Genomic DNA, 13,472 nt, shown 5'->3' on the forward strand with positions numbered 1-13,472 from the left:
GACTTCTTGCTGATGAGAGATTTTCCTGGATAGAGGCAGCCTCCGAAGAAAAGCGTCTGTTTTTATTTTGAAAGAATTTTTTTAAAAGATCCTTAAATACAGATGTGTAAAACTAATAATTTCTTCCTTTTATTAGCTTGACAGTGATCTTCTGTTACTTGGTTGTTTCCTGCTATTTAGTTGTAAATCTTTGTCAAAGAGGGTCATAAATACAGTTAATTATGCAGGAAACAGTAATACTGAATGAAGTACTGTTCACTGGTATAGCAGGCAGGTTTTTAAAACTAAAACACCAACCCAGTTTTTTTAAATGTTTCTTTCTATAAATAGCTGAAGTGAAATTAAACTGTACCGTGTGGCTAGACTAGATATTTTCTTGCTTCTGCTGTTTTTTTTTTAAGTGTGATTTTGCTGCTGTTGTTCATGGCATTTCTTTTTTTCTGCAAAATCATGATCTTGAAGTGCTTTACTTACTTTCTAAACCCTTTTTTTAAAAAATGCCTTTATTGTAAGTGAAGAGAAATAGAAGCAAGAAAGTAAAAATAGTACCCAAGATTCCACCGCCCAGAAATAGACATTTTTATCCTGAGGGGAGCATCCCTGATGCAGTGGGAAACCCTGACAGAAGTGGGGGGAGGGCGGGAAGCTCCCGGCTGGGGATACAAAGATGGGCTTTGTGCGGAACAGGGATTAGAAAGTTGGATGTACAGATAGAAATATTGTGTTAAAGCGCAAGTAAGTTTTTTTAATTTTATTCCAATTTAACAGAAGAACCTATAATCAAAAATCATAGTAAAGTAATTGCTGATCTTCAGATAAAAGTTTCTTCCATACCTCAATTCAGTTTCGGAGATTAGGAGAACACTAAAGAGATTGAGATTGTAGATTTTTTTAAAGCTCTGTTTTTATCTTAGATGTCATTAATTAACTGTGAAACTGGAAGAAATTAAAATACTCCTAAAATCCCTTACTCCCCCGCCCCAACTCCTGATTTTAGGAAGCAGTGTGTTTGTGTTGTGAGAGTGTGAGTAATCCTGATGGTGTGTCTGTAGCCCCCACCCCCTGGTCGGGTTGGCCTCCGTTGAGGGTTAGGTTTTCCCTGGGGCGCCTCTGTGCGTTCGAGTCTCATGGACCCCTGTCCCGAGGGTTCTGTTCATGCATCCTCGCATGCTTGAGAAGTGCCCCCTCCCACCCTTGTGCAGACAGGAGAGCTTGTCTGGATGTAAAGTTCTTGGGGAGTATCTTCCTTCTCCGAGATCTTTGTAAGCTAGCGTCCAGCCCGGGCCTTCCTACGGCAGAGAAGCCAGTCGTGTGGGGTTGTTAGCGGCTTGGTTCTCACTCATTGCTCCTGGACGCCGTTCTCAGAGCTCGGTCACATCAGCGACCCCTGGGGCGGGGGGGCGGTGCTGGTGCTCACTGCTGGCCACCTGGTGGGCAATCCCCTCCCTCCCCTCCCGTTGCCCTGGAGCGTGTCCTGCCCCGTCTCAGAGACTCGGTTCTCCATCCTCCATCCTCCATCCTGGAGGCTGTTTTCCGTCGTGTTTCTCTCTTTTTTAACATTAAAATTTTAATGATAAAATTTTTTAACACCGGGTCGTCTGGAGGTCTCTTTACTTTTTCTCTTACAGTTGTTGGCTTCTCTGCTTAAAAGACATCAGTTTCCTTCTTTTGGATCATCTTTTTCTTCTGTGTGTATCATTTTCTCTTTTTTGTTTTAATCTGTTTCTCTTTCACCTTCAGCGTGTGAGTCTGGCCATCTCTGTCCATCTCCTTCTGCGTCATTGACTGGTTTTCTCAGTCATACCTGTTCTGTCCGTTGCAGGTTTTTTTTTTTTTAAGAGATTTTATTTATTTATTTGAGAGAGAGACAGAGGGGGGAAGGGCAGAGGGAGAGGGAGAAGCAGACTTCCCACGGAGCAGGGAGCCCGATGGGACTCGATCCCAGGACCCTGGGATTATGACCTGAGCTGAAGGCAGACGCTTCACCCACTGAGCCACTCAGGTGCCCCTGTCTGAGTTTAAAACGTGCTGGTTCTGTAAAGGTGTGGCTTGGGGCCTCTGTTCTCTTGGTGCAGCAGCAGGATGTGCAGACTTGCTGTGAACATCCCGCCGTCACTTTTCAGGTCCTGTGCCGCAGGTCCCGCCATCCCTGGCACGGCCCTGCTCTTGCAGCTGGTCGGCAAGCACAGACAGGAGGCCGCGAGGGGGCGTGGCCGGGCCCCAGCCGACCGGGCTTCAGGGGCGCCCAGACTGGAATGTCATAGAACATTTCTGTCATGAAGTGTTCTGTTTTGTTTCTGACCACTGAAACATGTAAAAACCGTTGCGAGCTCTCCCGGGCTGCACAGGAGGCAGCAAGCCCAGTTAGGACCCAGCTTAGCTCGGCCCCAGTCCGGCTCAGGGGTTGCTTTCTTTCCTTTCCTTTGTGCTCCGTGGAATTCTTCTCTCACCAGATTCATCTGTGGCTCTGAAAACTCCGTGCTTGCTTGCATTCTGTTTTCGTGCAGGCCGCGGTGGTCGCTGCCCAGCTCTGGTGGCCCGCATAGCTCTGTGCCCTTTCCTGGTTGTCTCCCGCTCATGCCGACGGCTCTGTCCAAACTTTTTGTCCGATGCTGTAGGCCCTTCCTCCTTGACACTGTCCCCGCCACGTCTGAGATCCTTTGTCTTCCTTTCCAAGTGCAGCCTTCTCTGGAAAGCCCATTCTGGGCTCTCCTGTGAGGTCCTGAAAATGCCCCCGAGCAGGTCTCGGAGCCGCCGAGCCCCCAGTCAGCAGGCCCTCCCCACGTGTCTGCAGGCGTCTCTACCCTGAGGTTCAGGTTGCACACTTGAGCCGCTCCCTTTCTTCACCCAGAACTCTCTGGAACCTGTTTTTATGTAACAGGCCTCCAAACCTAAGACAGTATTAAAAACTCAGAACTTTTCACATGAGGGTCACTGATGAAGACTTTAAGTAATGGGTAGAGACAGGCCTTTCTAGAAGGTTTTATTTGCCAGAAAGAGAGCGATTGCTTTTAAACACTGGCCTGAAGTCCCTGGGTCCTGTATTCATAGGGTTAAAACTGATTGGTTTGAATGGTTTTCCAGCTTTACAGACGACATTCTTCATCATCGCAGAAGCTGTTCAGATATTCCTAGTCTAAGGCTTTGGTGACCGAGACAAGTCTCCTTTCGTTTGGGGAATTTTTTTTTTAAGGTTTTTATTTATTTGAGATATAGACAGAGATAGCGAGAGATACAGAGCACAAGTGGAGCAGAGGGAGAAGCAGATTCCGGGCTGAGCAGGGAGCCCAACGCGGGACTCGATCCCAGGACCCTGGGATCATGACCTGAGCTGAAGGCAGATGCTTACCCAACTGAACCACCCAGGCACCCCTCATTTGGGGAATTTTTTTAACACCGGTCGTCTGGAGGTCATAAGGGACTAAATAAAAGGTGACTGGGATGCACTTTGTGGTAACAAGTATTAAGTTTGAACATATTCAGACACTGTGTGATGATCCAAGTGATAAATGCTTTCAAGTATTTAGGGAGTTAGGCAGGGCAGTAATACTCTTTTATGTAAAAACTGTCAACTTAGTTGAATCACTATGTTGCACACCTGAAATTAATGTACTTTATAGGTCAACTATGCTAAAAAAAAGGCTGCTTTAAAAACACAGGTGTGGACTTAGCATTGTAGGGGTTATTGGTTGGCTTGACTGTGGTTTCCCTGCGACACAAGACTGTATTATGGAGAGCCAGCAGATGAGTACCCTGCGTGCAGCAAACAGGGGTCACAGGGGCCCTTCAGGAACTCGTGGAAATGGTCCAAATCCACCAGGCAAAGCTGGAAGTCTTGGGGACGGGGTAAGCAGACCGTCCAGTGGATGAGAGAAATGCAGAACTCGGTAATACTAGAGATCACTATTGGATTGTGTTGTTGGTGCCTGGTGTTTGAACTCCCATAATTTGACTTCTCCTGGGGTAAAGGTCTTCAGTGTGAAGAGAGCATAACTTTTTAAACTGGGCAGAGGAAAATTCTCCAGTCGAGTAGACTGCTGATGAGATTAATACTGTGTTCAGGATCTGAATCTTTAGGTGCTGATAAAACCTTTATTAAGGTTTCTTTTCAGCAAAATAGGTAGTCTCGTAGAGTTTTATGTTACATAGTGAAATCACCATGAAAATTACTTATTCTGACGCCAGTCTGTCAGCTGTTAACTACACGGGAGGAGCCACTCGGGCCTCGGTCCTGCTATGCGCACCCCCCGGGGTGTGTGCAGTAACTTCTTTTGGCCGGTGGCTCCCTCCACCCACCTCCCCACCCCCTGGAGTCTAGCTTTAGCTTGAATCTGAAATAGGGGTAAAGGAACCTCACTTCTGATTTGGGAAATTATCTACAGTGTTGCACGTTCTGTGTGTTTATTGGTTGACTGTGAACCTAAGTCAGAGATCAGACCCCCAAGTGTTTGGGAATATGCATATCATCCTCTCCATAGAATCCACCCGTGTCTCAGAAACCCCTGAATGTGTGGTCACACAATAGAAGGGAGTACGGGAAAACCCAAATAATGGTGGGAGTGAGGACAGATGGTACTCCTGTGACTTTTCCATATGTTTGAAAATAGTTTTGAAGGGTGCCTGGGTGGCTCAGTTGTTAAGCATCTGCCTTCGGCTCAGGTCATGATCCCAGGGTCCTGGGATCGAGCCCCACATCGGTCTCCCTGCTCGGCGGGGAGCCTGCTTCTCCCTCTCCCACTCCCCCCTGGTTGTGTTCCCTCTCTCACAGTCTCTCTCTCTCTGTCAAATAAATAAATAAAATCTTAAAAAAAAAGAAAACACTTTTGAAGTTATTAACTGCTGAGGTTAGAAGAGCGTTTCTAAAAGCTCTTGAGAAAAGTGTGACTTTTGGAAAACAGAAACAAGCGTTCCAGTTTGTGGAGGGGAGGGAGGTGTAGCTAGGGTGAACGGAAGCTGCCAGGTGGGCGGCCTGCAGGTATTTTTATTATACTTGGAATTTCATCAATTAAAAAATGTGTGGGAATTTATTTTTTCTTATTCTTTGAGTATATCATGCCCCCAATTTTGCCTCTTGGTCCACAAAGAGTAATATATTTATTGTCTGACTCTTCGTAGGAAACATTTGCCAACCATGCTCTATCCCAGAATTAGCGAGAGACCTTACTTGAATATAAATGTCTTCATTTTATTTTACTGACTTCTTTTTATATGAAAGCTCTATAGACTTTAAAGTTATAGCAAAGACCAGTTTTGGTAAAATCCTGCTCTTAAGTACGTTGTTGTTTGTGTTCTTAGGAAATGTTCCCACATCCTGTTGGTACAGATCTGTGTCTGCATCCCCGACCTCCCTGCCTTCTTGCCGTCACCGCTGGGCTGGGCAGCGGAGGTCTTGAATCTGCAGCATCTGCAGCACGACCCCCGATTTCCCCTCACACCCCCAGTTCAGGTCAGAGCAGCGGGCGCCATGTGAGTCTTCTCGTCTCTCACACCCATGTGTAATCACGCTATACGTCCTTGGGGACCTCGTTCAGGATCTGTCCCAAATCTGGCACTCCTCGCCAGGTCCACTTGTGGTCTCAGCCGCTGACTGTCCGCCTCCTCGGTCCTGGTGCTGCCTTCCTGCAGCCCAGTATGATCCCGAAGTTGAACCCCATGTCATCATGTCTCTACTCAGAACCTCCTTGTGGTTACCCATCCCATTGAGATTCCAGAAACTCGCCTCCACTGCCCCCCAGTGTGCTCTTCCTGTTCCTGAAGTGTGCTAAGTGGGATCTGACCGCAGGGCCTTTACACTGGCTCCTCCTTGGCGTGAAACACTGTCCCTCTCAGGTCAGACCTCCCCTGGTTTTGCTGACGGTCTTCCCCAGTTCATGCCCTTCTCACAGGGTTTCACGTTCTCTTGGCCATTCTCAGTGTCTGGTTTACTTCATACCCTCACTTGCTGTACAGAAGCGGCAGGAGGACAGGACTGGTCTGTCATGGATACTGCGGGGCCTCCAGCCCCTAGACGCCTCGCTCCTACAAGGACGTATTTATTAATAGTGGCTGGATGGACACACGCAGTAACACATTGAGGAGGAGCGGGAATGATGCTGTTTCCCCGGCATTCAGGGGGCACTGGAGGGTCAGATACTCGTCAACTCTTTGATGGTAATTAGGATACTTTAAAAATTACTTGAGTCAGAGTAATACACTTTCAAGTAATGTAATAAATGCTTTTTATGAGAAGTATTGGTCGAACCCCCGTTCCCCCCCACACACACATTGTTTCACAGTATTTCCTTTTAACCATTTGTCTTTGAGTTCTTGATGGTTACCCTCTAAGTCACGGGTCTGTAGCGCTGTTTTGGGATTTATCTGCCCTGGGTTGGATTCTCTGTTGTCTTCCTGCTGTGATGGATGATAATTGAGCTCACTGGTGCTCTCTCACACCCCAAATTTTACTTCTTACCTTAAGTGTTTCATCTCTGCTTTGGCTACTTTGTAACTTTAACTGATAAACTTAAATCTCTACTTTATCATCAAAATTCAAAAGAGAACGATACAGAAACGGCCTATCAGTCTCCTGCCCTGACTCTCTGTAAGTCTGGGGCCTGTCTTTGCGCCCTGCGTTAGAGTAGCCCCAGCTGTTGGGTGCTGTAGGCAGTCACCCAGGCAGAGCTGCCATGACCTCCAGCCCGGCGTCTGCAGGGCAGCTGGGGTGGGCTGCCTCCCCAGCACATCGTCGTTCAGACACCTTGGTCACCTGCGGGCACGGTAGGCACGGCGCGTGCTCCGGTGCGCGTTCTGGTGACGTTCACAGCTGTGTTTGCTGAGCCCCTTCGCCCCTGAACCTGCGTGAAGTGGCTGCGCTCTCAGCCTGCAGCCCAGTGTTTTCCAGGCTCTCGCCGATGCCCTGGGTTACTGCCTGAGCTTCCTCTGGTGTGTGTGATGGTTACTTCTGTACTTGGTTTAGCACGCGCTCCGGTGGGGTACGCAGGAGCACACACGTTTTAGGGTGCCCTGATTCTGCTTTCGCATATGGTAAGTGGTTTGGACAGGCCTAGAATTGTGCGTTGAATACTGCCCCTCGGGCGTTGGAAGTTCTGGGCCACCCTTTTCTAGTGGCCCTTACTGCTGCAGAGAAGCCTACCGCCATTGCACCTCTCATCCTCGTGCGTGTAGCTTGTAGTCACTGAGCAGATTGGCATTGTGCTCGCACTGTGCTGGGAATAGCAGCGAACAAGGTTCCTTCTGTCATGGAAAATCATGGAACTGAGAGCCCGAGAGGAAGTCACCGTGCCGGTGGACATCGTTGGGGAGGCCCTCCAAGCCAGAGGCCCGAGGAGAGCGGAACCGGGGAGTGGTGGGAAAGAGGGCAGGGAACATGGCCTGAGCCCTGGGTGGGAAGAGATAGGAGGGTTTCCGGGGGCAGGGGGGTTGCTATTCTGTTTGGTCCAGGCAGTGCTTCTGGAGCTTTAGAGCAGGGGTCTGGGAGGAAGCGTGCAGTGCAGCTGACCCACCCGCAGGCACGGCATGGCCGCTCCCTGAGAGAGCAGGTATGTAGGGAGGAGGCAGGGATCCTGATCTGGACTCAACCCGAGTGAATTGAGACATCCCAGTGGGGGTGTGGAGTGGGCGGTTAATGTGCAAGTTCAGCTCAGAGCTGAAGGTAGGAATTCTGGAATCATCAAGCACAAAGAGGATTTAAAGCCATTAAACTTGCTAGGAAGGTCCCTGGGGTGCATGGGGAGGACCGTCTGCAGGTCCAGGGGAGGCCAAGCTGCTCACCTGGGCTTGAACAGGGCGGGGCGGCGGGGGGGGGGGGGTGGGCACGGTGCAGTGCAGGCCCAGGGGCGGTGTCATGGCTGCCGCTTACAGCCGCTCCACTGGTCGTACTCCATCGTCCAGATGTCTTGTATGGGTAAAATAGATTGGTTCCACAGCACTCAGTAAAGGCATTTTCATTCTCAATACAGAGCCATGTTGTCTTCCCCGAACTGCTGCTTACACAGAAGGGATTGCTCACCAGCCCCCTCATCTCCAAGAACCCTTTTGACACCAGGATTCTCTTCCGGGAGTTAAGTTTATATGAGATTAGGACCACATGAGATATCAGTAAATTGGCTCTGATTTTTGCAGGAAGGCAGTTGAATAGAAGGGCTTTGGAAGGAAATCAGGGGTGTTGATCTGCCCCCGTGTTACGTGGTTCTGTCCATCTCTAAGCAGCTGCAGTCTGGGAAAGAAGTGCTCCCGAATGTGCCTTACGCTCTGAAGTAGCTGGATTCTTTTCATAACAGCTACGTCTGCCTTTAGGAAACGTAGGTGCCGTTGAGACGTCTTTCTTGGATTCATCTGGAGTAGGATTGGTGGTGCTCATGATGCTAATAATGCCATCGACATTCAATGTCCTGTGAAACCCACTCGCCTCTCAGACATTCAACCTAAAATGTGGAGGACAGCAAGGCTACTGAGGTGTGTTATGTTGCGGACGTCCAGTGGTAGAGAAAGCGGTAGGAGCCCTCTGGGATGCTGCACCCCATCATGACAACGTGACGGTGAGCTTAAGGGAGCTCGGTCTTGGAGCACCAGACACCTGTATGTCCTGTCTGCGGTCTGGTCCAGGGAGTCTCAAAACTTGGTGTTCGTGAGAATCTCTGAGTTGGGGCAGGGGGGATGTATACAAAAAAAGTGTGCACTCTGACGGCCGTTTTAAAGGGTCTGTGACGTCGAGCTCACGGCTTCAGAGATAAAAGGGGGAGTCCGTGTGCCCGCGTACCTTAGCACGAGGTGTCAGGAAAGCCTCCCGGGCCTTGCTGTTGGCTGGTGTCGCTGGCTTCACTCATTAAATGCTGGGCAGGTGCCTGCCATCCGCTGGGGGCTGTGGGGGCTGCCCGCCGCTGCTCTTCGGACGTGGAGCCCTCAGACCTGGCGGTGCTGCGGGCAAGCAGGGCCCCCTCGAGTCGACCTGGGATGGGGGAGGTACCGGCGGTCAGACTTTGGGAGCTGGGGGGCGCGTCACACGGAGGACACTGCAGGATGTGCCGGCGTCAGAAGTGAGGGAGTGAGGCGCTCTTCTCGGGAGTGGGACCCAGAGGTGGTGCGACAGGCAAGGCGTGGGGGTCGGGCTGCCGTTCACCGCCACTGTCATACCCCGGGCTCCAGAGTTGGGGATCCTCTCCCTGAAGGCTTTTCATCCCTGGCAGTCCTCAAAGTGAGGCTCCAGCCGAAAGGGGCCTTGTTAAACCTGCCGTGACGCCTGCATCCCACAGTGGGAGGCCTGCCAGCCAGCGAGCCACCCCACACCTCACTAGACAGCGATGTTGGGTGGCTGTCAGCATTATTTTTAGATAAATGGAGTTTGTCAAATTCCTGTGCACGTTTGCAAAGTGTGGTGAAGACTCTGCTGGAAGGCTCACCACGTGTATGTCGAGAGGGTAGAGCGGACCGCCTGCACACGTCTGTTGGGGACGCCGGCTCAGCGCCTCTGCCCCAGCTTGACCCCCTGCTGCGGTCCCGGGGCAGCCCAGGCTGAGGGCGCGTTCAGGTTTGGGCGGGCTCTCATTTTCCCACCTGAAGACAGAGCCGCCTCTTTTTGTGAGCTCTGCTGTGGTCTGAGAGTTTCTGCTTTACCTTAGCCAGTGTCTTCACGTGTCCTGAGGGTGGATTCCCGAGTTAATCTGCCAGCGTGCCAGGAGCGCAGTTTTTAACACTTTCGATTTAACATGATGGACAGTTCAGGAAAGTCCTGTGGACTGATGGTTAATCTGCATACAAGTACTTCAAAGGGATGGTGCTCAGTTCTGAAAACCATTTATTGACTTCTGTTGCACGAAGGCTGCGTTACACTGCGATTGCCCGACCTACGCTGTTGGTCCAAACTTGTGAACTGTTTCTATTTTTATTAAAGTTTTTTTTTTTTTTTAAAGATTTTATTTATTTATTTGAGAGAGTGAGAGAGAGAAAGAGCACAAGAGGGGGGAGCGGGAGAGGGAGAAGCAGACTCCCCGCCGAGCAGAGAGCCCGATGCTGGACTCGATCCCGGGACTCCAGGATCATGACCTGAGCCGAAGGCAGTCGCTTAACCAACTGAGCCACCCAGGCGCCCCAACTGTTTCTATTTTTATGAGTTCACGTGGCTCACTGGTCGTGGCTATGATTTAAAATGTACTTTGGCTTGTTTTCAGGCAGGAGGCTGACTGTCTAGGACAGGAGCGGGTGTCTGTCCTTCCACTGAGATGTGACACTCTGGACGAGACAGTAAATGTGTCCTGTCCCCTCTCCTGGAGACCCTGGGCTACACACGGGTGTTCTCCGAGGCAGGTCAGGGTTATGTTCTGTTCTCGCTGATGCCACATTGTCTCCTTCTCCGTGGGGTGGTTCTGCCTGGGGGCTGAGAAGAGGGACCCCGGTAGCCTGACCACCTGAAGGTGAGTGGGTGGGAACTGTAATTCCATTCTCGCAAGGATGGCGTTGGATTTGACAGAGGCTTAGGTTTGTGTGCAATCGCCTGGCTTGGTTAGGAAAAGCTTCCATTGGAACCGCCGCATCTGTCCGTCTGTCTGATGAACACTGTGTGCTCCGTGCTGGGTTACAAAGTGAACGTGCCTTTCCTGCCATCCCTGCTTGCCCCTGCCTCCAGCCGGCGGTCTTGGATGGGCCCCGCCTTCCTGCAGAGATGTGATTGAGAACGCTGGGCAGGGATCATGCCACCAGGATCTGGGGCCAGTGTCTATGAAAGCTCAGGGTGTTGTTGTGAATGTGTAACTGCGGTCAGTGCGTGACATCAAGAGAGGACAAGCTGGGAGCTCACACTCTCGGTGAACAAAGAGTGAGCCGTTAGCAGCTGTGGGTGGGCCTGCAGCCAGTCATCTGTGCTTCGTTCCAGCCTCGGGAAGGGCTGGGGCCTAGCTGTGCAAGTTGCTGTCCCGCTGCGTTTCCCTGCATAGCACGTCACTGGGAACCAGGGTTACGGTGAAGCACCCGCTCTTCATATATGTTCTTGTTAAAAGTGAATTAATTGAAAATCAAAATAAAAAAAAATTTTTAAAGTTTTTTTTAATTTGAGAGGGAGAGAGAGTCTAAGAGAGCACAAGCAGGGGAAACGGCAGGCAGGGGAGAAGCAGGCTTCCCGATGAGCAGGGAGCCCGATGCGGGGCTCCATCCCAGGACCCTGGGATCATGACCTGAGCCGAAGGCAGGCGCCTCACCCGCTGAGCCACCCAGGTGCCCTCAAAATAAAGCTCTTTAACTGGAAAGATCTTTTCACCGTTCTCCAATGAAAAGGAAATTAAATCTCAACGCAGTCGGAACCATTTGCATATCCACAGCAGGATTAGAAATAAAATTCTTAATTGGATCATTGAATCTTACACGATTTAGCTGGTTTTAAGTATTTTTCCAAAAAAATAAGAAGAATGAATGAGCGTATAGGACTTTTATTTACTGGAACGGTGGGCTGCTGCCCTGCGGGCACTTGCATGTGTGCCGGACTGTGTAGGAGGCTGTCGTGAGTCGCTGTCCGTGACAGCAGAGCTGCGTCCATGGGGATGTGGTAGGCACGCGGCTGTGCGTCCGGGGGGTGGGGGGGTGGCGGTTACAGCAAACGGCTTTGTAGATGCATGTCACGCGAGGGAAGGACGCCAGCGCTCAGCCGTGCACGCTCATTGAGAGCGGACTTCTCATCGGTGTGTTTGCTGCCCCTTCGCGGTCCATTGTCCCCGGGTGTGTGTCCCCACATTGCCCGCTTCCTCCAGATCAGCTGTCCCATGGGCAGCCTTCCTCGAATCAGAAACCTCTAGAAACGGTGTGGTCGCCGATGGAGTTGACGCTGCACGTGTCTTTCCGCAGCGACCGTGGCCGCCGTGTACTACAGCTACTACATGCTGCCCGACGGCACCTACTGTCTGGCGCCGCCCCCGCCGGGGGTCGACGTGGCCGCCTACTACAGCACCCTGCCTGCTGGGGGGGCCACCGCCGCCCCGCCACCCCCCGGGACCACGCCCCCACCCCCCCCAACCACAGCAGAGACCAGTAGCGGGGTGACCGCCACCCTCACCACAAGGTACGCCCACTTCTGCCCGTCGGCAGGCACTTCTTTGCTCTCGGGCTGGGGTCTTTGGTCTGGCTCTCGAGCAGGGTCTCTGTCGCCTGAGGGTTTAAGTGTCCAAATACCCAAGTTACGGGCTGATAGCGCAAATCGTCATGACGTGAACACTTAGAAAATTGATTCCCAGTCAGCACCCCACATCATTTCCAGCTCCTGCATCCTCAGCACCCCACTCCCTCCTAACCCCTGCATCCTCAGTGCCCCACTCCCCCATAACCCCCGCATCCTCAGTGCCCCACTCCCCATAACCCCCGCATCCTCAGCACCCCACTCCCCCATAACCCCCGCATCCTCAGTGCCCCACTCCCCATAATCCCCACATCCTCAGCGCCCCACTCCCCCATAAACCTTGCATCCTCAGTGCCCCATAACCCCTGCATCCTCAGCACCCCACTACTCCATAACCCCTGCATCCACAGCACCCCACTCCCCCATAACCCCTGCATCCTTAGCACCCACACCACCCTGACCCCCCACATCTGGGCTTTCTGATGTTCTGACATCTCAGTTGGGCAGTTCTTCGTAAAGTCAGGGGGAAGTGAAGCTGCAGTTATTTCCAAGAAATGCAGGATTTTATGAAGTTGATGGAAGTGACTCCCAGAAGCTGTAGGCAAATGGGGGCTGGCTGCCAGACCAGCTGAGCATTGAACAAAAGTGACAGTGGGGCAGGGATTGGGCCCCAACACCTGTCTTACACCAACATCTGGGGTCTGCAGAGTGGGCGAGTGCTCTGTGGGCGCTTTGTCAGGAGCGCTGGGTGCCTGCAGTTGAAATTTGACAGAACACTTGGGTGTTTCTGCAAAATGACCTTCTTTCTGACCGTGCTGAGAAAGGGGGCACGAAACGAGGATGTTGAAGTGCACGTCCTCTGTTTTAACGTGAAAAAGAATCAACGCATGACTTATTCTTGGTTGCTTCTAAGAATTGGCTTATCACTGGAGGGAAACGTTAGGGGAAAAAATAAACCTGTTTTCATGGTTTTAAGTCTTATTTTCCATAAAACCCCATTTTTACCATTGGCAAGGATATTTTAGTCCATTTTCAAGGAGCGGACTTGGATTAATTGTTTGTGGTTGAAGGTGTGCTCAGATAGTCTCCGTGTGTGTGTGTGTGTGTGTGTGTGTGTCTCACTGCGTGTGGGTGTGGCCCAGGATGCTCAGAGCCCCCCACAGCGCGCCGCGCTGGTCCACCAGCTGGTGGTTTCGGGGGCCCCTGCACTGGGAGCGTGACGGAGCTCTCCTCTGCAGTGCACTTGCTCCCGTGGCGGCCATCATCCCCCCGCCCCCCGACATTCAGCCTGTGATCGACAAGCTGGCAGAATACGTGGCTCGCAACGGCCTCAAGTTTGAGACTAGCGTCCGTGCCAAGAACGACCAGAGGTGAG

General features: G+C 51.5%; 1 protein-coding gene across 3 annotated transcripts in view; it reads left to right on the plus strand.

The window, feature by feature from the left end:
- The window catches only part of SFSWAP (splicing factor SWAP), a 70,129-nt gene that overhangs the window by 19,926 nt on the left and 36,731 nt on the right, over positions 1-13,472 (plus strand). For all 3 annotated transcript variants that reach the window (XM_081802429.1, XM_081802427.1, XM_081802428.1), the window contains exons 8-9: positions 11,830-12,043; positions 13,336-13,467. In XM_081802429.1, coding sequence (XP_081658555.1) covers positions 11,830-12,043; positions 13,336-13,467 — 346 coding nt within the window. The remainder of the gene's footprint in view (positions 1-11,829; positions 12,044-13,335; positions 13,468-13,472) is intronic.

Source organism: Leptonychotes weddellii, chromosome 13 (genome assembly GCF_054177405.1).
Source record: "Leptonychotes weddellii isolate Sample4059 chromosome 13, ASM5417740v2, whole genome shotgun sequence".
Taxonomy (NCBI): domain Eukaryota; kingdom Metazoa; phylum Chordata; class Mammalia; order Carnivora; family Phocidae; genus Leptonychotes; species Leptonychotes weddellii.